The 27863-nt window shown below is 50.9% G+C and overlaps 3 protein-coding genes across 7 annotated transcripts in view; all 3 read right to left on the minus strand.

Moving 5' to 3' along the window:
* The window catches only part of GCN1 (GCN1 activator of EIF2AK4), a 54450-nt gene extending 37783 nt beyond the window's left edge, over positions 1 to 16667 (minus strand). The window contains exons 1-14 of the mRNA XM_027956611.2: positions 16632 to 16667; positions 11695 to 11797; positions 8828 to 8891; positions 8203 to 8334; positions 7592 to 7700; positions 4784 to 4882; positions 4558 to 4692; positions 3712 to 3780; positions 3475 to 3583; positions 2803 to 2877; positions 2432 to 2560; positions 1462 to 1512; positions 1087 to 1185; positions 694 to 867 (exon numbers count right to left, since the gene is read on the minus strand). Of these exons, the coding sequence (XP_027812412.1) occupies positions 694 to 867; positions 1087 to 1185; positions 1462 to 1512; positions 2432 to 2560; positions 2803 to 2877; positions 3475 to 3583; positions 3712 to 3780; positions 4558 to 4692; positions 4784 to 4882; positions 7592 to 7700; positions 8203 to 8334; positions 8828 to 8891; positions 11695 to 11797; positions 16632 to 16649 (1366 nt within the window). The 5' untranslated portion in view covers positions 16650 to 16667. The remainder of the gene's footprint in view (positions 1 to 693; positions 868 to 1086; positions 1186 to 1461; positions 1513 to 2431; positions 2561 to 2802; positions 2878 to 3474; positions 3584 to 3711; positions 3781 to 4557; positions 4693 to 4783; positions 4883 to 7591; positions 7701 to 8202; positions 8335 to 8827; positions 8892 to 11694; positions 11798 to 16631) is intronic.
* A 1492-nt stretch (positions 16668 to 18159) lies between these two features.
* RPLP0 (ribosomal protein lateral stalk subunit P0) lies at positions 18160 to 22218 on the minus strand. The gene is made up of 8 exons (XM_027956613.2): positions 22193 to 22218; positions 21828 to 21929; positions 20693 to 20868; positions 20507 to 20594; positions 20226 to 20372; positions 19933 to 20118; positions 18947 to 19087; positions 18160 to 18395 (listed from the first exon to the last, which is right to left on the minus strand). The coding sequence occupies exons 2-8, from the start codon at positions 21879 to 21881 to the stop codon at positions 18231 to 18233; spliced, it is 957 nt and encodes a 318-aa protein (XP_027812414.1). The 5' UTR covers positions 21882 to 21929; positions 22193 to 22218; the 3' UTR covers positions 18160 to 18230.
* Positions 22219 to 25108: 2890 nt separating this feature from the next.
* The window catches only part of PXN (paxillin), a 42985-nt gene continuing 40230 nt past the window's right edge, over positions 25109 to 27863 (minus strand). For all 5 annotated transcript variants that reach the window (XM_042234073.2, XM_027956614.3, XM_042234072.2 and 2 more), the window contains one exon: positions 25109 to 27279. In XM_042234073.2, coding sequence (XP_042090007.1) covers positions 27013 to 27279 — 267 coding nt within the window. In that variant the 3' untranslated portion in view covers positions 25109 to 27012. The remainder of the gene's footprint in view (positions 27280 to 27863) is intronic.

Below are 27863 nucleotides of genomic sequence, written 5' to 3' on the forward strand. Positions count from 1 at the left end.
GCAGAACTAGAACTAGCTCAAGCTAGAGACGAGGTTAAACCAAGACTTGGCTGTTTAGAACTCAATCTAAAGTTAACTTTGATCAGTGCACCAAAACTGCAAAGTGATACACAAGCTCAGACACAGAACAGAAGGGGGTCACCTTTCTAGAGGGCACTCTGGAATCTCCCAGACATTTCCTTAGACACAGTCATCATCCATTTAAACCATAAGTGAAACAGGAGTCCACCTGAGAGGTGGACATCAGTGTTGGAGATTTTCTCCTTGGGGATCAAGCTCCTACCCAGATTTGCTGTGTCCCCTCACTGCACGTGGAAGAGGCAAGTGCCCAGATGACAGGTTTGTCAGCCCTGATGCGAGGGCAGGGCTGGTTTCTCACAGTTCCAGGGTAAAGATTATAAATTTACACCTCATACACCAGTCTTATCAGAATCATATCTTCATGATTTCAGAAAACAGAGCAACGGGTTCTGGCTACGGGTCCTCTCTGAATAAACTTTGTACTCTGAAGGTCTGATAAGGGGGAGAAATCAAAATCAAACGGGGCTCCGATTCTAGGCTTTGTGGATGACTAAGCTGGATGCTCCCATGGACTCAGGAGGAAACGATGCAAAAAAGGCTGGACCAAAAGGGCAAGCCCGGAGTGGCGACGCCACCCTGAAGACTGGGTCTCCTCTGCAGGGAGCCGCTCACCTCGGAAGCAGACCAACATGCACTGCAGGTAGGCATGCCTCACGGCAGAGGTGGAGGTTTTAAGGCTGAAGGCTTTCTTGAACCATTCGGTGAGCTTCTTGGGTACTTCCGTGGTGAAGCGGTGACACCAGAGAGCCAAGACAGAGACAGCGTGCACCAAGGTGCCTTCGTGAACTAGGGGGAGAAGTCAGAGCCGGTCAGCCAGACATCTTACACCCACGTCATATCACCGCGAGCCGCACGCAAAAGCAAGCCGGGTAAAGGGAGCAGAAGCAGTGATGCTTCGGGGAGGGGAAGCAGGGCCTTCAGAAGGGGTCACTGCAGGCTTCAACTGCGAAAACCGGGCTCAAACATGGGGCCCGGCTGCAGCCTCACCGTGCTGCCCAGAATTACCTTCCTGCTGGAGGAACGGGATGAAGAGCTCAGCCACGGTCCCGCTCAGGACTTGACTGGAAGGCCCCGACACCACATGATGACTGACACTCCCGATCCCTGGAAGGCGGGGGTTCCCTGCTCAGCCCCTGGTCCGCAAAGAACTGCCAACGCACCATCTTCCTGTCGCTGCCCCCTCCCCAGCAGCCACGCCTCTCCTCCGGCCATCACTGACCCTCCCTCAATCTTCCATCACGTCCTGCCTTTTACAGAAGCCAGGCTGGGACGGCCAAGACTGTCAGAGACGTCAGGATCCAACGGACTCGCCGCACCTGACGGTCGGGGTGACCCTCATCTATAACCACACTTCCTGACACCCGCAGAGAAATTCTATACCTGAGAGAACGCTCATCTTCTGGGCTACAATAGTTAGCTTCCCCTCCGAGCCTGAGAGGAGAGAAAGCAAAGATTCAGAATCCACATCTGCCACCTTTCCCAAGGGGGTGAACACGTCATGTGTGTGACATCAAGACACACCGGGGGACTTCACTGGTAGTCCAGTGGTTAAGACGCCGTGCTCCCAATGCCAGGGGCCTGACTTCGATCCTTGGTCGGGGAACTAGATCCCACAGGCCAAGCAGTGTGGCCAAAAAAGGAAAAAAGAGAGAAAGAAAGATAGTTTCTGATTCTAAAAGTAGAGCCTCTTTATCATGAAGTTGGGTTTAAAACCACTTATTGGGGTTTGTTGTTTTTTTTTTCTGACAAAGAAGTAAATGGAGAAGGTGATGGCACCCAACTCCAGTGCTCTTGCCTGGAAAATCCCATAGACGGAGGAGCCTGGCAGGTTGCAGTCCATGGGGTCGCTAAGAGTCGGGCACGACTGAGCGACTTCACTTTCACTTTTCACTTTCATGCACTGGAGAAGGAAATGGTAACCCACTCCAGTATTCTTGCCTGAAGAATCCCAGGGACAGAGGAGCCTAGTGGGCTGCCATCTATGGGGTCGCACAGAGTCAGACACGACTGAAGCGACTTAGTAGCAGCAGCAGCAGCAGCAGCAAAGAAGTAAATATGTTCTTGCAGAAAATGTGACAAACAGAAAAAATTTTTTTAAAAATCTAAAAATCACCCATCTAAGAATATTACTTATATTTTGGTATATTTTTCTGTATTTTTTAACCTATGTGCACAAAAACATCTATACTTAAAACTGAGCTCACCCCCATCCACACCTCTCTGCCTGTGCTTCTATTCACATTCCTGACACAAGAAGACTCAAAGCACGGAGCTCCCAGCAGGCCCCAGCACCCAGGGAGTGCCAGAGCCCACACCTCGGCCATCCCCATGCCCGGAAAGGCGAGCCCACCTCCGAGGATAGCAAACAGGTGCCTGGCCAGGGCTTCCATCGCCGAGGAGTCACTGCACTGGCGGGCCAGGTTCTGCAGCGCCAGCACGGCTTCGTCCATCAGGCGAGGGCTGTTGGACTTCAGCTGACCTGGACACAGAGAGCCGCCGCTCAGAGCTGAGGACCCAGGCTCTCGTCTTTGTCTTCCTGGCTCCCAACTCATCCATCCTGGCTCTGCGTTCTCATGATCAAGGATCTCAGAAAAGAAACTCCACGACTGTAGCTTATTTCTAAATTGGGCTGTCTCGTGCCCCTTCTTCTACAATTGGGACAAGTGCAACCAAAAACCCAAGGTGTCATTCGAGGGGCGGGAGAGGGGTCAGGACACTCACCAGCCAGTCCTTTCCCAATGTCCAGGGCATACTGGCTGAGATCCAGAGTCACGGATGCCAGCAGACTGGAGATAGCTGAGGGGGACAGAAAGCACACACCATGCTGACCTCGGAGGGAAATTGCCCATTTCTGCCCAGCTCCCCAGCCAACGCTCAGGCCCGCCATCTAGCCACGTGGAACGCGACCACTTTTCACCTCTATATTGGTCACACCTTTGTCCCTCAGCTCTGCTATAAAGCTGTACACTGCCCCATCCCTACAGCAAAATCTGCGCCCCCAACACTCCACCTATACCTCTTACCAAGATAAAAAGGGACAGAGACTCAACTCTCACATCCTAGGGTTTCAAATACCACCGGCACCAAGGTCAACCTGTCTAGACAGAGGTTCTTAACCTGGTTTCCAGAAGGTTCTCAGACCTCTAAAAATGTATGTATACAGCATTTTCAACAGATACACTTCCGTGCACTCTTTCAACAAGAGGGCCCATTACTTTCAACATACTCTTGAAAGGGTCCCTAAATCTCCCTCTCGAGGGGCCCAACGAGGTACACAGTGAATACAGCCTCCCCCCACAACCCCCATAAACACTGCCTGTTGCCAAGCAGCTGCGATCTGGCTCACTGGGTGATGTCATCTGCCTCCCACTGTCCTGGCTGGCAGCAACCTACTTTCAATGACATTCTCTGGACTCCTCAGTAAGGACTTCTGTACGGTGGGCAGGACCAGATCCTTAAACTCTGAGTGGGACAAGTACCGAAGCAGAGGGGCACAGTTATCCTGCCAAGAGAAAGGGGTCAGGCACCCAGCCCTTGTGGGAACAGACCGAGAATAAAGCATGGCTCTGAATCACATAATTTAAAAGGGCATTCAGCTGGACGGACGAGGAAGGGCCACTGCTCACTCACCAACAGATACTTCTGAGGCTTCACTTTGCTCATCAGGATGTTCTTCACGTAAAAGTCCAGCAGGGCACTCTGGGGAAGAGAGACCTGTCGGACACTGGTGCTCTGAGGTCCCTCTTGTGCGAGCACTTCTGAACAGTACCAATCAGGGTCCCAAACGACACGGAGTCAAGCATGGAAATGCCAGTGTCCACACCATTCCCCAACGAAAAGCCCTCCACAGCTTTCCATGGCTCCTGGGATCAAGTCCAGACCCCTGGCGTGGCTCACAGGCCTGGTGGCTCCTCTCTCACCCAGGCAGCCACGTACCACCCATCCAGCCTACACACTGCTCTCTCTGCCCCAAATGCCCTTCCTTGCCTCTTGGCCTTGTTAACACCTCTTCACTCTTTAAAGTCCTTCCTTAGAGATGTGTTGCCTGACCCACAGCCTGAGATAGGTTCCCACCACAGAGTATCACAGCCTCTCGCGTGGTTCCTTTTGTAGCGTGTTTCACAGAGATGACAAGATGCCACTCTGCCTAACAGTGGGCTCCTCAGACTCAGCCCTGCCTGGGCAGGGATCATGGCCCCCTCACTCACTGCTGCAGCCCCAACACCTGGCACAGAGGCTGGTATAAGGCAGCTGCTCAGGGGTCAGTGACTCAGCGACAGCACGAACAGGCAAATCAGCATCCCAGTAACTGCAGCAGGGCCCACCCCCAGCCAGAACCAGAGAGGAAACGTTCCCGCTCCTCACACATCACTGCGAAAGGCCAGGGTCTCGGGACAGAAAACCAGCCAACTTCAGATGAGGCCAGTGGCTGGGGCCACCAGGGGAAAACGCGCTCCCCGCCCAGCGCCCGCTTGCCTTGTGCTGGTTGGCCACGTCCATCTCCTTGTGGCTCGTGCAGAACTGCACCAGCAGCCCCAGCATGCCTGCGTAGCTCTGGCTGGGCTCCAGGCTGAGAATGGCTGACAAGTACTGCTCCACCAGCCCGGGGTTCTGAGGAGGAACAGGGAGGGCAGGGGTATCAGACGGCAGTGGGGGTGCGCACGGGAAGCAGTGCCCGCCACCCACCGCGGCCTCCTGTCACCTCTCTCCACAGCTTGGTGAGCTTCTTCACGGCACTGTCCACGGCGTGCTTGTGGGAGCCGCCCAGCACCTCCAGCAGGAGCAGGCACTGCACCTCCACCTGCGGGGACAGGGGTGCTCGGGTCCGGATGCAAAACAGGAGCAGAGGACCCGTGGCCCTCACAGCCTGCCCAAGGCCTCCGTCAGGCCCACCGGCCGGAACCTGAGGCCATCTCTGCCAGGCCTCTCCCACCCGACTCCAGCCAGACCCTCTTCGCTTTACCCCCCGGACCCCCGACTCAGCCCCTGTCCCAGAATTACATCTGTTCACTCAAGCACTTCGTAAGTAAGTATCTGCTGAACACCTACTATGAGTCAGAAATGAAAACACCGGGAGAATAAGACAGATACGGCCCTTGCTTTCATGCACCTCACAATCCAGAGGGAGGAAGAGATACTAAACAAATAAACACACAAATGAATACATAATTACAGCGAGGGAAGTGCCATGTGGAAAAAGGGTAAGCTTCTGTTTCATGTATTTCTTCATCTGCCTTGACTATTTCCTCATTAATTCCCAGGCAGTGAGCGCTGATGAAAGGGCAGGCACTAGGCTAGGCACTGTGGATATAGGAGTCAAGACCGATAGGCTGATCCTGCCTGCGGGAGCTCACTGTCCAACCCAGAGTGGAGCACAAAGAGGTGCTCGGTTAACAAGCCTCACAGAGACCGTACAGGCCACAAGCACCTGAGGTCACTGGTGTGGGCTGCCACCTGAGAACGAGGGCAAGCTTAAGAAGTCAGCTGAGTTCCATGTGTATGTGTACAAAGTGGGAGATGCACAAGGTTATTCACGGCAACGCTTTTTATGATGAGAGGCTGTAAACACTGTAAACGGTCATCAACAGGGGACTGGTTATATACCGTGGTACACCCACTCAAAGGATTAGTAACAGTCTTAAAGAATGAGAAGCTCTTTATATAATACCCTATAACAAATTCTACATCTGGTTAAAGAAAAAGACACAAGATGAGATAAAAAGTTTACATGTATGCTATCACTTGTATAAAAAAATCTACTTCATCATATACACAGGGACTATCTTTACCTACACAAGGAACTAGTTCTTGTGGGGGACCAAGATGCCTAGAGAAGGGGTGGGAAGGAAACTGGTGTATCATTCGACACTTGTTGAATATTGAACTTTCTTATTATTTTTTGAATATTGAACTTTAAAAAAAAATTATTATTAAAACAGCCTCTTAAGCTCGCTGACATCTCGTTCACAACTGTACTGCTGCTCCCTCTCCCTGAATGCTCTGCCCCTTCATCTGGGCATGGCTGCTTCTTTCACACCCTCAGGTCTCCACTCAAACGGCACCTCCTCCAGAGGCCTCCCTCCCACCATTAGCGTCCGCCCTCTCTCTATTCTCCTGCCTGCTTTTCTGCTGTGCGGCTCTAAACCTTATCACCCAGGTGTGGACCTATTTGCGTCCAGCCTCCCCAGGACTGCCAGCTATGAAAAAGCAAGGTCCTCTTCCTCGTCCGCTGCTTCAGCCTCAGCTTTGCCAACAGCACCCGGCACACAGGGGCCCTCGACAAATACTTCAGCAACTGAATGAACTGCCACCTATGTGTAGAGTCGACATCAGCAACGAGCAAAGGAAAATCTCTTGATGCATCCTGTCCCATAAACACAACACAACGAGGTCGACCCCTCCAGCTCACTAACCCACAAGCACACTGACTTACCTTGGGTAATGGTTGCAAGAAGTCATTGGAGACACACCAATGAGAGGGCCCGTGCGATAACCATCTTATAAGACGACCTTTAGGTAACAATGGAACCTAGACTCCGAAGGTGGGTTTGGAGTGTATCCACTACTTGTGAAGTCTCAGTGTTCTTATCCTCCTGTCAGCTGCTGATGGCCAATCTACGGTCATCCCCAGGGGTGCGCTGCACAAGCTCCCAGGGAGAGGCCTCAGTGCGTCTTTCAAGCTGGCTGTGTCCGGCAGCGGTGCTGAGGGTTTGCTAATGCCACGTGTCCACCTGCACAGCCCTCCCTAAGTTTCCACAGCCCTTTCACCTCTTCTGGGCCCATCTTCGTGACAACTCTTTGAGGTGGATGGGCGGATGGTACTTGTTCCCATTTTCACAGTAATGGGAAATGAACTCAGAAACTAAATTAAGTACTTGGCCAAATCTCAAGGCCAAGAATCAAATCCACACCAAGATCCTTTTTGTTAAAACTGTGACACCTTTCCTCTTACCCTCCACTAAGCATATCAAGACATTCAAGAGAACCTCCCAACCTGGCCTGTGAAGCCATCTCTGGTTAGCAGACACGCTGAAAGGCGAGGAAGGGAAAATGGAAGGAGCAGGCATAGAACGGGGAGGAGAGGATTTAAGGATCAAAGCACATGGCAAGAATCCCACTCCATTAGCCAGTTCAGCACTGAAATCCAAACACAGGGAAAGGAATGCTTAGTCAGAAAAACACAGAATGATTTACACTGCTTTCTGGTTTCCTAGTTTTTTGGCTGTCTTCCCTACTCTGGCCTGTCATGAAGGCAGGGACCACGTCTCTCTTGCTCATCCCTGTGTTCCAGGTCCCAGGGTCTAGCCCACACCTGATCCAGGAAAGCTCGCAGATATCTGATGAGGAGATGAATGTTATGCTGCCCTCGCGCCCATCCACCAAAGTCACACACACCAGGGTAACTCAAAGCGCCCGGCCACCTGGCCCTGAGGAGAACACTGGCCAGAGAAGGTGCTGAAACACACCCAGCTCTGTGCAGGGAGCCGACTCCAAAGACCCGGGGACCTACCAGTTTGTTCCAGATGTCTCCTTGCCGCTTGGCTCTCGAGGGAAAGACAATGCGCACCAGTAGGCTGGTCCAGGACAGGGCCAGCAAGGCGGCCGAGCCGCTGCTCTTACTGGGAGGGGAGGGGAGCGGAGGAGAGACGTCAGAGCAGCGGCCTCTACCTAAGGACAAGGGCTCCCCGCAGGGCCCTGCCTGGCAGATAGGACCCTCTGCTGACCTATGACTGGATGGAACCGGACACCCATTCTCCACAAACCACCTGTGACAACTCAGGACAAGGAGTGCCGAGCTCCCGCCTCTCAGCAGCCACAACTATAAAACCCAAAGGATGGTTTCCCACCTTTAGGGCCTGGTGGGGGCGGCGGTGGTGGAGGCATTTGGTTTCTCCTTAAAATGGCCTTACTGCCCCCAGTTTCCCAACCCTGCTCCCCAGGAAAGCGGTCTCTCTGTTGGGCCTGACATCCTGGCTTCTCCCTCCATCCGGAAGGCAGACCACCAGCACCCCCCAGGGCTGCAAAGGGGAAAGGGGTGGCTGTGGCCACCCTGGCTGGTCTGCACGGGCTCCTCCAGAGAAGGACTCTGGAGCCCCGAGCACCACCAGCTTCCCCTCTTACCTGGGGACGCCCACTTTGGAGCCGATGCCCGAAGACTGCAGAGAGTGCAGAAGGTTCTTGGCAGTGGCTTCAGGCTGGGCCTCGGCCAGCTGTTGGATGGCTGCCTGCAGGGCCCGGCGTGAGGCTGCATCCCTGGGGGAGGGGCAAAGGCCAAGGTGAACACGTGGACCCGGGGCAGGGGGTGGGCGGGGGGGGCTTCAGCCAAGCCCCGTCTTTCCAGGAAAACGACATTGCACTGTATTTCAGCGCATCACAGATGAGGAGATTTGGAAGTAACTGGATAACCCTACCTCATCCCAGAGTTCTGGAAGCAGCTAACAAAGGGCAGGGAGCCTTAAGGCTGTACGGGCAACATCTACATTTACAGAACACTTACTATAGGGCTCAAATGAGGCCCAGTGCTTTCACACGCACAAGTGAAAGCTCAGAGTAAGCAAGAACTTCACACAAACCACCACGAGAGCATGATCCCTAGTCCAGAGAGGAGGAAACTGAGGCACAGAGAGGTTCCGCAACCTGCCCAGGACACAGGCAGTCTGACTCCAAAGCCTGAGCTCCAACCACTGCCCTCTACCACCTCTCCGCACAAAGTGCTCTGGACACTGGGCTGGTGGCTGGCACTCGCCTGTATCGATGCAGGGTCAAGCAGAAGAGTTTGCAGAGGCCTTTCACAGCTCCTTCCGGCAGATCTAAAACCAGAGATTACACAGAGGTTAGTCAATAAGCACTATCGACACTTCCTGGGCATGGGCCCAGGAATAACACCCAACACTGAATTGGAGCTCACGAGGCACAGGCCCTGCTCTAAGCACTTGACACACATTAACTCAGTTCCTGTAGGGTGGGTACTGCGACTGAGCCCATTTTTAAGAAGAAACCAAGGCACAGAAAACTAAGCAGGCCAGTCAAGAGAAAGAGAAGCTGGTGGAACAACAGTGCTCAGTAATGGAGAGCCAACCTGTGATGGCTCTGCAGACCGAGCTGAAGCCCAAGGATGAAGGGAGGACGGTCTGATGGGGGAAATGGAAGCTGAGTGTCAGACAGACCAGCGAGCAGGAGGCTCATGAAGGGCTCGCCTGGGCCCCCGAGGGATGGGGGCCGATGGAGGAGGAGCGTAGACCCAGCTCCCCCAGCGCCCTGAGCCTGGCACTGACCCACCTGATTTGAGGATGTCTTAGTAACTGAGGAAAAGAGTAACTGGGGCCAAGAACAGGTTGTGGCTAAGAGCTTCCCCAACAGCTCAGCAGGTAAAAAATCTGCCTGCAATGCAGGAGACACAGGAGACGCAGGTTTGATCCCTGGGTTGGGAAGATCCCCTGGAGAAGGAAATGGCAACTCACTCCAGTATTCTTCCCAGAAAAATCCCATGGACAGAGGAGCCTGGGGGGCGACAGTCCAATGGGTAGCCAAGAGTCAGACATGACCGACCAACTAAGCACAGCAGAGAAGAACGGCAGTTAGTAACTGCTAACAGACACCAGGGCTGATAAGAGCCAGGCACTATCCCTACAAGTTCGCATTCCCTCCTCACTCTCACCCTGTGAGGGAAGCACGGCCTTACTATCTCCACACTCAATGCAAGGAGGCAGGCTCATAGCCAAAGGAACCTGGACAGGGTCCCGCAGTCTGGAGGCAGCAGAGCCATGGCCAGAACACAGAGCCCATGACCTCCGACTGCGCTGAGGGCCCGTGACTGGCAAGGCCAGGCCCAGCAAACCCACCTCGCCAGCCTCAGGCTTCAGGTCCAGGGAGGCAGGACTGAGGGGAGCACCAGAGGCCGTAGGGCCAGGTGGGGCTGAGCCGGGCTGGGCGCCCGCCTCCAGGGTTCGACAGCCTCTGCAGAGGCCTTCCAGCTCCTTGCCCCGCCTTGGATGAACCCACCTGGGGACCTGGGACGCTAACACAAGGAGAGGCCAGAATAACTATCACTACACAACGGCTCCACAGACTCCGAAAATGAGGAAACTGAAAACTATTTCATGTGCGGAGTTCACGTCCCCCAAACGACCTACGCATCAAAGGCAAGCAAACATTTTACAAATATGATTCGCCCCGAACTGTAGAATTTCAGGGTGACTGGGGAGTAAAATCACCCTGGAAAGGCCTGAGTAGTTCATAAACTTCACCCACACTTGTCGAACTCCTTGCTCCACAAACTGGGGGGAAAGGTGGTACTCGGCAGTTACTTAGCACAGAGTCAGCCATTAGGGTTAGGGTGGACAGCCAGCGTCTGTCACGTGGCAGCCTTCTTTAACTAGAACCCTGCTAAGAAATGACCAGAAGGACTTCTGAAGGTGCCATAAACTCAAGCACTAAAGCTCTGATACACAGCAGAATCTCTCAGAAGCTCACGAACAGCAATTTACTTAATTTACACGCAACTTTAACAAGCTTCAGTATATAACCAGGCGACAGTAGATCAGAAGCAGCAAATGAGAGTCTGGGTGAGACAGTGGAAGAAGGCTCTTTCCTAACAAGAAGAGAAAGCTGACAGAATCGGAGACCCAACTCTACCACCACGGTTCTCAAACTGCAGCAAGCATGGGAATCAGCTGGGGAGCTTGTTAAAACACAGGTGCTGGGCTCTACCCCCGGAGTTTTCATGAATCTGCGTCTCTGGGGGTGGAGCTGAGATCCTGTATCTCAAACAAGTTCTCAGGCGATGCCGAAACTGCTGGTCTAGGGACCACATTTTGAGAACCAACGCTGCATAGGAAAAACACACCAAAAGGAAACTCAAAAACGAGGATTTTATAGCACAGGGAATGCTGCTCAATTTTATGTGGCGACCTGAATCAGAGAGGAGTTCTGGGGAGAATGGACACGTGTGTATGGATGGCTGAGTCCCTTCACTGTTCACCTAAAACTATCACAGCATTGTTAATCGGCTATACCCCAATACAAAACTAAAAGATAAAAAAACCAACTAATGAAGATTTATTGGTTGAAGGCAAACTAGTCTCATACACGCCCCCACAGTTTGCCGTTAAGAACCCTCAGTTACAGTGCAGAATCAGAATAACTACATGCGCTCAGCATTTCCCAAAATGTGCTGCCCAGACTGAACAGGTTTTCAGCAAAAATGAGTTTCAAGGAAACACTGGATTAAAAGGTGACATCTCCCAAACTTAGATGATCTTGGAATCCTTCACTAGCCAATCACTAGTTACCATCTTGCTGATTTTCATGAAACGCTGGGAAAAACAGTGCCTCCAGTCATTAAAAAAAAAATTTTGCATCTAATAAATTACTTAAGAAAAACTATTGGCATCTATTACAACTATTTCCAGTCAAAATGGTTAAAACTGTTAAAAACTTTGGCACCTAGAAGGATAAACTTTCCACCAACCCAACTGTTTCAATGCACATTTATAACAAGCAAACATAGACAGTGATGACAGAAGTTGCTGGAAGTGGGGGAAAGAAGGCCATGGTTCTAAACAGAGAGCCCGACTTGGTCTGAAATGAAATCAGTGACATGGAAATAAATACCTTTTCCGGCAACACATCTCCCCAGCTCACTGAGGATTTCTCTCCGTTCCTTCACACTGGCTGTTGTCACCTTCCCTGCAAAACGCTTTAGTGTCTCAGAAACCTGCGAAGACCAAGCCCACAGAGAAAATGCCACCAGTCAGACCACAGAACGTTCGCGGGGAGGGAGAGGGAGGGCGTGCTGGGGGAAGCCGTGCAGGACTCAGAGCGGCTCCCTCTAACCCAGGGCTTCTCAGTCTCCACTCTGGGGGCTGCCTTTCACTCCTGATAATTCTTGACTGTGGGGGCTGCCTTTACACCCGGCAGGATCTTGGGCAGTGCTCCTGGCCTCTACCCACTAGACACCGGTAGCAGCATACAACCCTCCCACCACAGCTGAGGCGACCCCAACTGCTTCCAGACATTGTCAGACGCCTCCTGGGAAACAAAATCACCCCCAGTTGAGATGTACTGCTTTTAACCCAACCAGTCAGCCACTCAGTTAAACTTAAACTTTGGACAAAAAGAGGCAAGGCTTAAGGCAAAAACCTCAAGACAGAAAACCTCCTTCTGGGACTTTGCTGGTGGTCCCGTGGCTAAGACTCCACGCTCCCAATGCAGGGGCCCTGGGTTCGATCCCTGGTCAGGAAACTAAAGCCACATGCCACAACTAAGTGTGTGCATGCCCGACTAAGACTCAGCTCAGCCAAATAAGTAAGTATTTTTTTAAAAAGAAAGAAAAAATATCCTTTCCGAACTAAGCAAAATATAGGGAGGGCCTACTATGTGCCCAGTATGTCCCCTTTATATTATCTCTTATAAGCCTCCGGTAACGAGGTGTATCCTGGCAAGTCATAAGCACAGTTGGCTAAAGGGTAAAAGGTTAAGAAACTGAATCCCAGTTCAGCCTCCTACCGGCTGTGGAAACTCAGTCAAATTATGTCATATGCTTGACCTTCAGGTTCCCCATCTATTCAGCATAGAAAACAGCACCTACCTCATGACTGTTATGGGGAATAAATGAGAGAGTGCATTTAGGGCATTACGCTCTCCCCGAGCACAAAATCAGCTACTACTAACCAGCAAGCCTTCAAGACAGGCATCATATTCCCCATTTTACAGGTGATGAAGAAACCAACTCCCAGAAGGGAAGCCACTGCTCAGACTGGAGTCGAAAGCCACAGCACCTGCATTTCTGAAACTAAACGTGAAACCAGCAAGTGTAGAAACTGATGCGAACAAGTCCTTAGCTATCAAGCACCATCAATGTTACAACTGCCTGCCTTGCACAGGGACACAGCGTAAGACTTGGGGAAAGGGGCGGTTTGCAAATACTCCTGAAAATCTGCTCCTGAACAATATCCCACAGCGGTGTTCCCCAACGTTCCTGGCACCCGAGGCTGATTTTGTGGAAGACAACTTTTCCATGGACTGGGGAGACAGGTGGGATGGTTTGGGGATGATTTGAGCACACTACATTTACTGTGCACTTTATTTTTATTGTTATAACATCAGCTCCACCTCAGATTGTCAGGCATTAGATACCAGAGGGTGGGGACCTCTGTTCTACAGGCTACAAAGCAAGCAGGTCATGGATAAGTGACCAACTCCTGCCCTCTTTTTCTTTTGAGGGTATCTGACAGACAGGCCCTATTAGAAGAGTAAGACTTAAGCGTACACAGAGAAGTAAAATAACACCAAGTTCCTCTTATAGTTAAACCTTTGCCACAATTCTATCAGCAATGAATAAAATCATGTGCAAAACTCCATCTTCTACATAAAGGGTCTGTTTACTGTCTTTTGCTCTTATACTCATTCATGCATATAATTAAAGAGTCAAAAAGTTCTGGGAGGTTTGCTCTAAAAACCAGTCCCATGCCCTCACACACAAGCACAATCTCTTTCACCAACACTGGCTGATTATTCGGTAATTATTCCTCAAGTTTCGTAATATACGTTAGTCCAATAATTCAGTGTTTACATTAGATGCAACTAGTTTTCAACTTCCGTTTAATGAACTCTGTCTGCTCTCTTGCACAGCTTTTTAAAATTAATCCTGGAGTTGAATCATGAGCCCTTCACTCTCTCCATTCTCAGCCTGCCTCGTTTTATCTGTCCTAATTAACCATTCAATCCCACAGTCTGCCCCGTGTCTAAATCTCAATACATTGACGCAGATCATGCAGTCTGACCAAATTCCACCTTCCTGAAGAGGCCTCTCCCAGTGGATTTGGTGTGTGACTGCTACAGCTGGGATGCGGTTTATCACCCTGAGAATGTACTCTTTTTGTGTGTCTGGGTGAACTGCACACTCTAACTTGTGACGTCCTTGCGGGTTTGAAAATGTTCTGACCTCCTACCTGAAGTTTGTCTGAATAGAGAATGCTAGATTGAAATTTTCCTTCAGAATACTGAAGACTTTTCTCCACTGAGTTCTAGCATTCAGTATTGTTGGGAACCTCCATGCCATTCTGATTCTCGATCTTTTGTCTGAGATCTGATATCCCCCCCCCCCCAGGAGTTTCTAAGATCTTTTTATATCCAAGGTTCCAAAATTTCAGGTTGGGACTTTCCCGGAGGTCCAGAGGTTAAGAATCCGCCTTCCATCGCAGGCAACTGAGCCCACGCACCTCAACGAAAAGATCCCACGTGCCGCAAATAAGACCCAATGCAGCCGTAAATAAATACAAAAATAAAGAAGAAAATTTATTTTTAACAGAAAAATTGGATTTCACGTTAGTGTGCTCTGTCGTGCGTCTGCTTTCATCCACTGTGCTGACCATTTTTGATTTGAAAAGGCATGCTTCGGTTCAGGGAAAGCATCTTGAATTATTCCGTTGATGATTTCCGTGGACATTGGACCTCCTACACTTTTGTGTGGTCCTGTTTTACACTCTCCAGAAAGGAAAACTTCCAGCCTTTTGCCAAGATGGAGAAAGAAAGCTGGGGTTCTGAAGGCACGTGAACAGGGCTTTCAACCAATCCTCCTAACTTAGCCCCTCCCCACTCACCCTCACACCCAGGGGTTAGCAGATGCCAACAATTCCCAGCTATCAGAAATTCTACAATGTAAATCAGGTTGGTTCTCAGCTTTCCGAACTGCTGGCTTAGGATCCTTTACCACTCCTCACTTTCTAGCTTCCAAAAGTTTGCAGCTGTTGTCTGCTCCCCATTCTCTCAATTCTTATTTTTTCCCTCAACCTTTTACTAGTTTCAGTAAGGCTGGAGGAGATAGCAAATTTAGATGCATCTTTATATATATAATACACCCTGTACCCGAAATTCCCACATAGCTGTTTTTCCATGCTAATGTTAAGTTCCTGACTACAGTTTCTCCTGGAAAGATGAAAGGGCATTTCAGGTACAAGGCTCTTCTTTTTCTTAATCAGAAAATGAATGTCACCCACTAGGGACCCTGTCAGAACAAAAGTGAGGAAGAGCACACTAAGATCCTTCAGAGAAGTAATCTGTTGGTTTAGATCAGATGCAAAGAGCTTAAAAAGTTCACAGGTTTCTCTCTAGGGTAACACTGTCCAGAAGCACTTTCTGTGATGATGGAAATGTTCTTTTACACTGTACAATGCATCAGTCACCAGCCACATACAGCTACCCAGGCACTGAAATGTGGCTAGAGCAACCGAAGAACTGAATTTTAAATTTCATTTAATTTTAACTAACCTAAGTAGCTAGTTGGCTGTTAATTAACTGGTTACTATACTGAACAACACAGCACTAGAGAGATTTTTTTTTTTTAATATTTATTTATTTGGCTGTGTCAGGTCTTAGCTGTGGCACAAGGGGCGCCCAGGCTCAGTTCCCCAGTAGTATGTGGGATCTTAGATCCTGGGCCAGGGGCTGAACCGGTGTCCCCTGCACTGGCAGGCGTCTTTAACTACTGGAGTACCAGGTAAGTCCCAAGAAGTGTTTGCTTTCTTCATTTGAGTTTTAATGTTACACATTCAGCATGTATTCTCCCAACCCCTTTCAAAATACCCCTTTCTTTCCAGGATCCATCATAACAAACTTTGAACAAATTACCAGAACCTTCCTTGCACAGGAAACTCACAACACACACATTCTGAATAATGAAGTTAAGGGCTCACTCTCTGACTTCAGGGCCTTCATATCAAAATAAATAAATCTCCTCATCCCGACACCCAAGTGAGCCAAGCTGTCCTTTTGAGACCTGTTTCATTTCCCGTAATACTGTCTTTTTTTTTTTTTCGTAATATTGTCTTTTCTCTCTAAAACACTCACAGCCACAAAGGAGGCTGGGGTGGAGGGGGAAAGTCCCCCCTCCAACACTCAAGGTGACAAGACTCTTCCCAAGTTGTGACAGCTCTTTTATCTAACGCTGGACCTAATAATAACCACCAACTTACATGGGGCCCTACTTTATTTCATCGATTCCTCACAACGACCCTACGAGGCAGGTATTAGTTTAGCCCCATTGTATGGATGCAAAGACCGCGACTTGACAGGATTAAGCAGCTTGCCCAGCGTCTTAGAGAAACTGATCAGCTAGCACTCAAACTCAGATCTGTACAAATCCAAACACTGTGCTTTAAGTCCCCGAGCGTAGTAAATGTCCGAGAAATATCTGCTGAATATAAAGTTTTAAGGCATAGTTGGCGCTGGCCGAGGTTCATCGTGGAGGGTTTCGGAGAAACGGAGCAGACTCTGAAACGGGAACTGTGGCAACTTCAGGATCAAGAAGGGTCTGCCGAAGCCGAGGCCGGAGTCCGACTCGTCGAGCCCACGGCCGGTCTGCGCCGCCCGGGCCGGGAACCAGGACGAAGCCGGGTCCGTGGGGAGTTCGCCCGAAGCGCCCCCGGGACCGCGCCCTCCGCAGCCGCCGCCCCCTAACCCCCTACGGCAGCTGCACTAGCGGTCAGACCAGACCGCCGCCGTTCGCGCCTAGTTGCTGACCGCGTTGGCCTCGCAGTCGCCCGCCTTACCTGCGTGTCCGCCGCCATCCTGCCGGAGCTGACTCCGGAACCGCTTCCGGAGCGCTTCCGGGTCACAGCGCGAGCCCACGCGGCAGGGCGAGGCCGGGATCCCGCTTGGAGCCCGCCCGGGCCCGGGGCCTGGCGCCCCCGGGCGGGACGGCGGTCACCGCAGGCCGGGATTTGACTCAGGCAGCCGGAGTGTGTTATCTGAGGGATACCGGGGACTATCAAGGCCTGCCAAGGGCGTGCTTTTCGACCCCCGGGTCTCAGGGCCCTTCTCAGCCCAGCCTCATGGAAGATGAGGGTCCCTACAGCTCCGACCCACGTGTGCGCAGGCAGGTCCGGCCCGGGTACCCCAACGTGGGCCTCTCCTGTGTGAAGACCGTTTTACATAAGTGTGGCCTACTTGTTTGCCAGAGGGGTTTCCTTGATGACAGGGGCTGAACTCAGTAACAGGCAGGCAGCGAAGTGTCTTATACCGTTGTTTGTACCCCAGCAGCAATGTTAGAAGATTCTAGAGCGGAGGGAGGAAACTGCCCAAGGGCAACTCCTTAGACCAAGGCCACAGGGTAGGAGGCTGGGGCTAGTTTAAATTTTATTCTGTATGCAAACCTGACAACTCTACCTACTTTAATATGGTCTGCACAGATCAGTCCTGTCTCTGATGTTAGCAATGGCTTTCAAACTTCTGAGTGCGCGCATGCTCAGTGGCTAAGCAACTCTTTGCAGGTAGATGGACTTGTAGCAGGTCAGGCTCCTGTCCATGGATTTTCCAGGCAATACAGGAATGGGTTGTCATGAGGCTTCCCTGGTGGCTCAGAGGTTAAAGCATCTGCCTGCAATGTGGGAGACCTGGGTTCAATCCCTGGGTAGGGAAGATCCCCTGGAGAAGGAAATGGCAACCCACTCCAGTATTCTTGCCTGGAGAATCCCATGGACGGAGGAGCCTGGGGTGCTACAGTCCATGGGGTCGTGCAAAGAGTCGGACACGACTGAGCGACTTCACTTCACTTCCTCCTCCCAAGGTATCTCCCAGACCCAGGGATTCAAACCGAGTCTCCTGCGTTGCAGGCAGATTCTTTACTGCTGAGCCACCTGGGAAAGCTCCTTTGGACTTGAGACCTGGATACAACCAGCACTTACCTCATGATCCAGTCAGTACAGAATAAATGATATGTATGATTCACACCTACAGGACATTTTCTCTTTAAATAGTGGCCACTAAATTGGACCACCACCCAGTCTGAAACACCCCCGGCAGCACACATCTTATCTCAGTATGACACCAAGCCTACTTAAATTATCTCAGAGTGACCCAGGCTTGTGGCCTGATGGTCATGGAGACAAATTTCAGTTTAACAAACATACAGTTAACACTGGGTAGAGACAAAGTATAGGATGCTAGGAGAGCAATGTGTCACTTTCAAAGAGAACACCCAAATGTCAATTTCAAATCAAGCTGATTTGACCATGCCTTTGGTTTCTAGCATACAGCACTATATAACCTTCAAACGCACAAAATGAGAAGCTCAGAGACTTGTAAGAGAAGTAAGCCTTTATTTTCTCATTTCACAAATAATGCTGGCCCGGTTGGCTGCTCTTTGGGGATTAGTCAAAGAGACCAAATCCCATATCCTCGTCCGACTCCTCCGACTCCTCCTTTGCTTCGACCTTGGCTGGGGCTGCGGTGGTGGCAGCGGGGGCAGCAGCGGGGGCAGCAGCCACGGGGGCAGCAGCCACAAACGCAGATGGATCAGCCAAGAAGGCCTTGACCTAGAGCAAGGGCAAAGTTCACAGTCAAAGGGTCATCTTAGCACCCCTACTACCCACAGCCCTTTGGCCTCCGCAGAGCTCCGGATTCAAGGGCCCACTTCCTTGTCAGTGAAGCCTTCCTCTGAAGTAACCAGGCAGGACAGCTTGGGTATAAGCCTGGTGAGCTCAGGCCCGGCTCTTACCCATTAAACTATCCCTGCTTTAAATCTCATATAATTTCTAAAATCGAGAACACATCTCCTCTGCCTCCCAACTTCAAGTAGACAATTGGCGCTCTGTAGCCAAAGGTTTCACACTTAAAAGACCGAACCAACTGTGGATCAAAACTCAAAAAAAAGGGTGGGGGGGGAATGTCCAAAATGCAAAACTTGAATTTGCTATATTGTAGCAATTATTTACACTCAAGTTACATCGTATTTATAACCATTTACGTAACATTCAAACTAGATTAGGTATCCTAAGTAACCTAGAAATGATATAACCTAACTAACACCATTTTATGACAGACTTGAGCACTCATGGATTTTGGTATCCTAGTGGGTTCTTTGTACCTTTTCAGCAAGTGGGAAGGTGTAATCAGTCTCCACAGACAAAGCCAGGACACGCTTGTACCCATTGATGATAGAATGGGGTACAGATGCAACAGTCGGGTAACCAATCTGCAGGCACACACTGGCAACATTGCGGACACCCTGTGGAAGGGAGGAAACAGTCCTTTCAGTCTCAGGCGTGACATTCCTTTAGGTCTCAGGTGTGGTGTCTTAAAAGACAGTGAAGCGGAGCTCAACAGCACATGCGATTTGCTCAGTACCTCAGTCTCACACAGGACGCTTCACCTCACACCAGATGCTTCTGGCAGTGAAATTCAGACCCAGTTTAATTTACAAATGCTTTTTGCCCTTATTCTCCACAAGGGTGTTCCCTATACCATAACGATGGTATTTACTTCAAAAGCCACCGTTTTGTAAAATCATATACTCATGGCATTCTGAGAAAAACGTCAGTTCCAGGTGTGAATTTCATCCACTACGGAGATTTCCAAAAGTAACCAGAGTTAAGAGTATATGTAATTACAATTGTCTATCTGTCAAAAAAACAAGAATTATATATCGCATCACTTTGTTAAGGGGAGGTATTAGTGGCAAAAACTAAACAAGATGAAGGATGGACTGAGAGTCCATTCTCCCAAGATAGTAGGGTACTTGGCAACACTTGTGTATTAATTACCTCATTTTCGTTATCCCTCTTTTGACTCACTGACACTCAAAATCTCACATCTTTTTGCAGGTCCTAAAATGACAGCCCTTACTGTGTACCCAGCACTGTTTCAAGGCCTTACACTCATTAATTCATTAGCTCCTTCAACAATCCTAAATTGTCATTGCTGTTCTAAGGATGAGGAAACTGAGATACAGACTGAACAACTATTCCTGGTTATTAACCTGCTAGTCAGCTGCATTGCCAAGATGCAGCTGAAGCCAGATGCGCTCTCAACTACTAATGAGAAAGGAAGGGCCTGGAATGGGCCCTCGGGTACCTCCAGGAAGCGGGAATGCAGAGTTTCCTCTGTGATGTCAAGCACTTCGGGGTTGTAGATGCTGCCATTGTCAAACACCTGCTGGATGACCAGCCCGAAGGAGAAGGGGGAGATGTTCAGCATGTTCAGCAGCGTGGCTTCGCTGGCGCCCACCTTGTCTCCGGTCTTAATCAGCTGCACATCGCTCTGAAGAGCAAGGAAGTTGGCAGTTAACCCCTGGACGTCCGGCAGGTCCGAGGCCACCGAGCCCCCACCGCTGGCGCAGCTAGTACTGGCAAGCCAGGTCCACTCACCAGGATTTCAATTGTGCCCCTGGAGATCTTAGTGGTGATGCCTAAAGCCTGGAAGAAGGATGTCTTCTCGGGCCCCAGACCAGTGTTCTGGGCTGGCACAGTGACTTCGCACGGCGCTATGGCACCAGCACGGGCGGCAGCCGGCACCTGAGCAAATGTGGGAAAAAAGTGAACAGTGAGATGTCTTCTCTCCAGACACAACCTGAGATCGGTCAGTTTTATTGCTTTTTAGGAACCAAACTAATGATAAGGTCTCTCCAGTCAACCTGATTCTCCCTTACCTTATTGGCCAGCAGCATGTCCCTGATCTCAGTGAGGTCCTCCTTGGTGAACACGAAGCCCACATTTCCCCGGATGTGAGGCAACAGTCTGCAAAGAGAAGTTTACAGGAGAAGGTCACTTTGTAGCTCCGTTCCTCTCCAGGAAGAGGGAGGAGGGCACTGAGAAGGGAGGATAAAGACACCAACTTCTCCAGAGCCGGGTTGTTTTCCAGATGCCCTCGGATGGCCTTGCGCATCATCGTGTTCTTGCCCATCAGCACCACAGCCTTCCCGCGCAGCGACATGCGGATCTGCTGCATCTGCTTGGAGCCCACATTGTCTGCTCCCACAATGAAGCATTTTGGATAATCATCCAGAAGTTGCTACAGAAACAAGCCGAAAACAAGCCGTGTTTCACAGGAGGAAAGAGGGAAACGGTTAAGAGAAACCAAATCCCGCAATCACCAGCTTCCATCTCACTCCCTTTCCTCTAAGCTTTTGAAATGACAGAGATTGGGACAGTGCCTCCTCCTATAGGCCACCTGAGTTAACACCAGTTTTGTCAAAGATTTGCGTGTTGAGTATAAACAGTAACTGTTTCTACAGTAAATTAAACAAATACTTGTAATTATAACTTTTGCTCTTTCCCCAATTACGAGGCATGTTTGATTCGCTAAATGACTGCCTTAACCAAAAAAAAAAAAAATACTGGTCCAGGTAAAGTCAGATTTACAGCAATCAAAATATAACATAAAGGAAGTATGTCAAAATAGTAACTTGTAGGACCTAGGTTGTGTGTATATAATCATTTTACAAAGTTTTCTGTTAAACTGAAAACCTGCATGATAAATGAGGAAGAACGCAAAAAACTAAACTCCACAACGCATCCTAAGGCTTGAAGAGCAGCGTGATTAGCATTTCTGGCCAGGCAAGACCCAACTCAAGGCCATCTAAATTAAAGAACTCACATAGTTTCTTGACTGACAGGCTCTAAATAGGCAACAACTTGCCCCATTATAATGAGTCACTCATAGCCTCAGACTTTCTCAAAGATGCAGACAGGACAAGAAAATTAGAACGAGTGCTACTTGAACCTAGACAGACTTGGGCTTGAATGTTCTTTACCTTAAGAGCCACTTCACCTGCCTGAGTCTGTTCATCTGCAACACTGGGAGGGGGAAGGGCATGGATCTCGGGAAATTGTAAAAATTAAATGAAATGTGCCTAAAATGACCTAATATAGCAGCTAGCAAGCAGGCGCTCAGCACACGGCAGCTGACCGTCCCCACCAGTGCCCGGGCCCGGGCAGCACGGTGGGCGGCGGGGCCTGCCCCAAACTTACGATGATCTTAAGGAAGTAGTTGGACTTCCAGGTCGCCCTGTCTTCCCTGGGCATCACGGCGGTGCGTCAGGGATTGCCACGCAGGGTTTAAAGACGATGTCACTGAGGAGAGAAAAGGAGCTCAAGCCACCCCGACACGCGTCCCCACAGCACGGCGGGCTCCAAGCCCAAGGTACACGCGGAGTAGGCCACGCGCGGGCGCCCGCCGCCCCGAGCCAGGGCTGCACCTGTCGCGGCGGCCGCCGCCGCACCCCCAAACCAAAGAGGCCGGACCCCGCGGTCCCCAAGAGCCTCCAAAAGAACCCCCAAAGACCCCCATTCTTCCCGCCACAGTTGCCGGTGCGAACGCAGCGAGACGGACGAACCTCACACGAGGACGCCTGGCGAGAGGAGGGCCGCGCGCCGGCGGGCATCTTTTATAGATGAGCGAAGCAGCCAATCAGAAGCCACAGGCAGAGCCCCCCGCCTATTGGCTGGTGCCAACGCCATTCTGAAGAAATCGGATAGATGCAGGCAGCCATTGGGTAGCATCCCTGCCACTCCAACCAACAGGAAGCTGCTTTTAAACGAGGTCGTTAAGGAGGACACTGCTGGGTGCTGGAGGCGCTTTCTCAGAGCTGCTGCCCTCTGCCGGGTGGGAGGCGCCGCCAGGTAGAGTTAGTGTTTGCAAGCTGAGTTCACGTTTCCTTTGGTCACCAGGCCAAGTCGCAACTACAGAGTATGACGTTGAGAAAGAACTCTCATGCTTTAGAAACAGGATGGTCTCTCGTCTCCTCTACAGTTTGTTCTTCCCCCTATCGAAACAAAGGGATCCTTTAAACCTAAGTCGGATCACTTCCTCATCTGCTCGCAATACTTTCGAGTCTCCCCATTTCCCTCCCAGAAAAAAACCTAAAACGTAAATGAGGCTACCTACAAGGCTCTACATGATCTGGTCCCCACCTCCACCCCATCATCTCATCTCCGATTTGCCTACTGACTCATTTCCTCCCAGCTGGGTGACGCTCCCATTTCAGGGCTCATGCACTGTCTATTCCCTCTTCCTAGAAGGCTTCCTGCCCATATCCACACCTCCGTTGCGTCTTGGCTCAATGATCACCTGCTGGAGGCCTACCCCCATCGCCCTATTCAAGATTACCCCCAAAACCACTCCAACTTCCCTCTTCCTCCGGTTTAACTTTTTGGTAGCACTTCCACCTAGTAACACACTAAATCACTAAAATAATTTGTCTCTCTCTCTGCCGTGAGCCTGGCACCTATGGGCATATAATAAACATTTGTTGAATGAATGGATGTAGAGTTTGCAGTCAGATAACCTGAATTCATATCCTTATTCTGTCACTTGCTAGGTTGGTCATCTTAGGAAGTGATTTCACCTTGCTGACCCTCTCTTTTCCTGTCTGTAAAATGAGGATAGTAGTATTCACACCCCATGAGGATTACGTGAGTTATGTGTTAACACAGTCCCTGGAATGTAGGAGGAAATCACTTAATGTCAACATATTTTATTACACTTTCATTCAACATTTATTTGAACAATTGTGCTATATCATTAAATATGTTTTTAATGAATAAGCTTAGAGCCTAGGGTGGGAAGGGGAGGGTGGTTCTCCCCAACTCCATCCTTTTAACTTGACCAAGTTAGAAACCCTGGTATTTTGTTTTCAAGCCTCCTGATGATGAGCCTGTATAGACAACTGCTGGAGTCCATTACTGCTAAGATCTCTTTTTAGTGACAGGGTATTACTGCATGCTCAGCATTGTACTAAGTACTTTATGCACATTACTGCTGTTCATCTGTGCAACAAACCCCCAAGGAGATACAGTATTAGTACCATTTTACTGGTAAGAAAATTCGCAGAGGTTAAGTAATTCACCCAAGTACCTCAGCTAGTAAGTGATGGCTTCAGAACCAAAACCTAAAAGCAAGTTCAAAGCCCATGAGTCTCACTATGCTATACAGTCCCTTCCAAACCCTAAGGCTGTCTTCCTTCAAATGCACTTTTGCAAGGATGTACATACTGACATATCAACTCCGCAAGGACATCCTGCCTCTGATGATATTGTCTCTAACTGTAGTACATCAATATAATGGAATACCGTGAAGGCATTAAAAAATGCCCATCTCTATTTATTGACATGGGAAAACATAAAGTACAGTTGAGTGAGCCAGTTACAATGAAGTGGACCTGTTCATTCACGTAAGCCCAACATGAGCTGGAAATATGATTTTTGGGTGAGGGTTGAAGGTAATTTTCACTTCTGAGCTCAATACGGAATGGTCAGGGTTCAGACTTGAAATCGACATGCGGCTTTTGGAGAACCATTCCAAACAACAGGGAGACTGCAAAGCTGCAAAACTGTCCCGGAAGCTCGCAAAGGCCCAGGACTGGAGTTACGGCTCTGACAACGCCGAGGAAGCATGCATGCAAATACAGATATGACCACCAGGGGGCAGTCGAGACCCATCATCGACTATTAAGTCAGTGCAGTTCAGTCGCTCAGTCGTGTCCGACTCTCTGCGACCCCATGGACTGCAGCACGCCAGGCCTCCCTGTCCATCACCAACTCCCAGAGTTTACTCAAACTCATGTCCATTGCGTCGATGATGCCATCCAACCATCTCATCCTCTGTCGTCCCCTTCTCCTCCTGCCCTCAATCTTTCCCAGCATCAGGGTCTTTTCAAATGAGTCAGTTCTTTGCATCAGGTGGCCAAAGTATTGGAGTTTCAGCTTCAGCATCAATCCTTCCAATGAATATTCAGGACTGATTTCCTTTAGGATGGACAGGTTGGATCTCCTTGCAGTCCAAGGGACTCTCAAGAGTCTTCTCCAACACCACAGTTCAACAGCATCAATTCTTCAGTGCTCAGCTTTCTTTATAGTCCAACTCTCAACAAGGAAGGTTCTACACCCAAGGTATCGTGCCAGAACTAGGGGGCAGTGGTGGTGTGTCTGGTCAACATAAGAACAGAGACAAGCCCTGGGTTCACAGCCTGTCTCTGTGCTCGTTCACAGGATATCGGCTCTCTCTGAACCTCCTTCCCATCCGTGAGTGGAAGGCCACACCCCCACGCCCATGGGAGGCAACCCATGGCAAATTGCAGTGGGTAAGAAAGCCAGGAGGCCCACAAGTGCCCCATGAGGGCTTTGGCCTCAGGTAAGAGAACTGCAGTGACTGACCCTCAAACTGTGGTGCTTATGAGCCTGGGGAGGGTTTGGTCTCTCTTCTGGGGCTGAGCTGTTCATCTCGGACCACAAAGAAATGGCACTAGCACTGGTGAAAATAATGGCAAACTTTATTGGCATAAATCACAGGAATTAAAATGGGAAAAAGCCAGGTTATAAGTTTACAGAGGAAAAAAAATTAAAAATCAAATCATCAAATAACCATCGACCCAGAGGGTAGAACCTCTGGAAGCCCCAGATCCTCTAGGGGAGGGGCCTGGGGTGGGTCACTGTAAACAGAGCAATAAGGCCTAAGAGTAGAAGTGAAGACATCAGACCTGTGGTTGGGCCTGGCTGACCTCCCCAGACCCAGGCTGCTCCTTGCCCCGCCTCCAAGGAGGGACCCCCTTCCCCTCTTGAGAGGCTCAGGACACCCAGCCTCTGATGAGGTTAGTGGAGTGGGTCTGGCTTGTCCTAACTTAAGACCCCACTGGGGCCCCAGTTCCACTGACCTGGAACCCCAGCCCTGCCTATCTCATCCTCAGGGGGCTCCCTGTTGCTTTGGCGGGATCCTGTCCCTCTGCCCAGAATCCTATCAGGGGGCCACCACCAGTCTCCAGGGAAGGCAGGAAGTTTGGGGAAGGGATGCACCCAGTGGAATCAACAAGACTAATGGTCAAAATCAGATCCCAGCTTTCCTGAGGAGGCAGAAGAAAGGACCCCCACAGTAGCATGTTACGAGTAGAATGTTCTCTTTGGGGCCAGAAAGTTCACAGGGGCATGAACACTAACAGCTTACACAGGGAAGGGGCACCCCCAGAGTGGACGTCCCCCTCTTTCCCCACTCAGAAACAGGACGGATGAGGTTTGGGATTCTCAGCCCCAGAGGGCAAGACACCCTTCAGGTGGGTTTCAGTGAAGAGCTTGCTGGCCTGGGGAGTAAGGAAGGGGGTTCGAAATACAGCAGTTTATAAAAACAGTCCCGGTGAGCTGTGAAGTTAAAGATGGGGAGTCAACAGAGCTGCTCCCCGTTCACCTGCTTGTGCTAAGAAAAAAATAAAACATGAATTGCTTCCCCGCCCCGAGCCTTCAGTACAAGGCAGGCCCCGCATATCCCGCAGCCACTGCGGTGCACGCGGGGGGAGAGTACAAAAGGAGATGTCTGTAAAATCTCTTCAGTTTTGTATAGAGAAGTAAAAGCAACTCAGACGATATGAATTCAAACCTCAGTGTAGAAAACTATCAAAGTCAGTACAGTGTCCGGGCAACGGGGTGACACTCGCCACCTCACGCGGCCCCAGGAGACGGAGGAAGTGAGTAGAAAACATTATTGCTGGAGAGGCCTTTCTCAGTAGGACCAGAGCAGTCGGGGGGGGTGGGGGGGGGGAGGGGAGGGGTTGGGACGGGGGAGGCAGGTGTTGGGGGGAGCTGCCCAGGCCTGAAGAGACGGGAAGGGCAGGAGGCACACAAGGAACCTTCCGTGGCCCCGTGGGCACATCTGCCCTTGGGTGGATGGGTTGGGTGGATGCTGGCATTGTCTGGGGGGAGCTGGCGTCCCCCCGGTACTCTCAGAACAAGGCTGACGAGGTTGGGGTTGGGGATAAGGATGCAAAGAGGCCCCCGTCTGACCCTGCCTGCCCTCCCCACCCCCGGCTCCACTGCCAAAATACGAGTAAGAGATGGCTCCAGTGTGGGGTGCTGGCTTGGCCAGGTGGGCTCGTGGGGACGCAGGTGGGACCCTTCAACCTCTGCCTCGGGGGAGGGTGACGGGCTGGCAGCCTGGGGGAGCCTCGGGAGGAGGAAGGCAGCCCAGAGGCGCTGGCAGGGGCCAAGAGAAGCAGGCAGGACCCCTCAGGGCCCTCTCGCCATCGCCAAGGACACGGTTCCAGTTTCAGTCGGGTTGGCCCCTTCGCCACCGCCCCCCACCCCGGCCACCGCCCCGGGACAAGGCCTCTGGGTCCCAGCAGCAGTGAGGTGGCTGGGCCGGGGAATGGGCCACAGGGAGGGGCGGGGGCGCCTAGCAGAAGAGCTTGAGGAAGCAGTTCTGACAGTAAGGCTTGTCGTTCTGCTCCTTGAAGGTGCCCTTGTTGAGCTGCTTGAGGCAGAAGGCGCAGACGAAGTGCTCGGGGTGGAACTTCTTGGCCATGGCGGTGATGCAGCGGCCCGTGATGGGCTTCTGGCAGCCGGAGCACAGCGAGCCCCGCCGCTCGTGGTAGTGCGCCTCGCAGTAGGGCTGGCCCTCGTGCTCGAAGAAGCTGCCGTGGACAAACGGCGTGAAGCACTCCTGGAGACAGAGGAGGGCGGGGGGCAGTTCAGGCTGGGGGCCGAGGCAGCTCCCCGGCGACAGGCAGGGGGCCGCCAGGGCGGCCACCCTGGAAACGACTCCCCCTTGGCAAGCGTGCTCGACGTGCCGAGCGTGGCACCAACCCTTAGTCTCCCAGTAACGACCGCAACTCGCTGCTGCCAAGTTGCACTGCTGTTTTTGCTGTTCAGTTGTTCAGTCGTGTCTAACTCTTTTATGACCCTATAGACTGTAGCCCGCTAGGCTCCTCTCTCCATGGGATTCTCCAGGCAAGAATACTGGAGTGGGGTGCCATTTCCTTCTCCAGGGGATCTTCCTGACCCGGGGTTCGAACCGGCATCTCCTGCATTGGCAGGCGAATTGTTTACCACTGAGCCACCAGGGAAGCCTGCTAACTTGCACTGCCTGGACTCACACATAGGTCTGACTCCTGGGCACTGCAGCACATGTGCCTAGAAACTCTGGTGTCAAAAAAAAAAAAAAAAAAAAGGGTTCCGAGGTCAAACTCTGCATCCTAGATTCCTGTTTACAGAGATCCGCAGGCATACTCGGGTATTAAAGACTCT

Source organism: Ovis aries, chromosome 17, assembly GCF_016772045.2.
Source record: "Ovis aries strain OAR_USU_Benz2616 breed Rambouillet chromosome 17, ARS-UI_Ramb_v3.0, whole genome shotgun sequence".
In the NCBI taxonomy this organism is placed as follows: domain Eukaryota; kingdom Metazoa; phylum Chordata; class Mammalia; order Artiodactyla; family Bovidae; genus Ovis; species Ovis aries.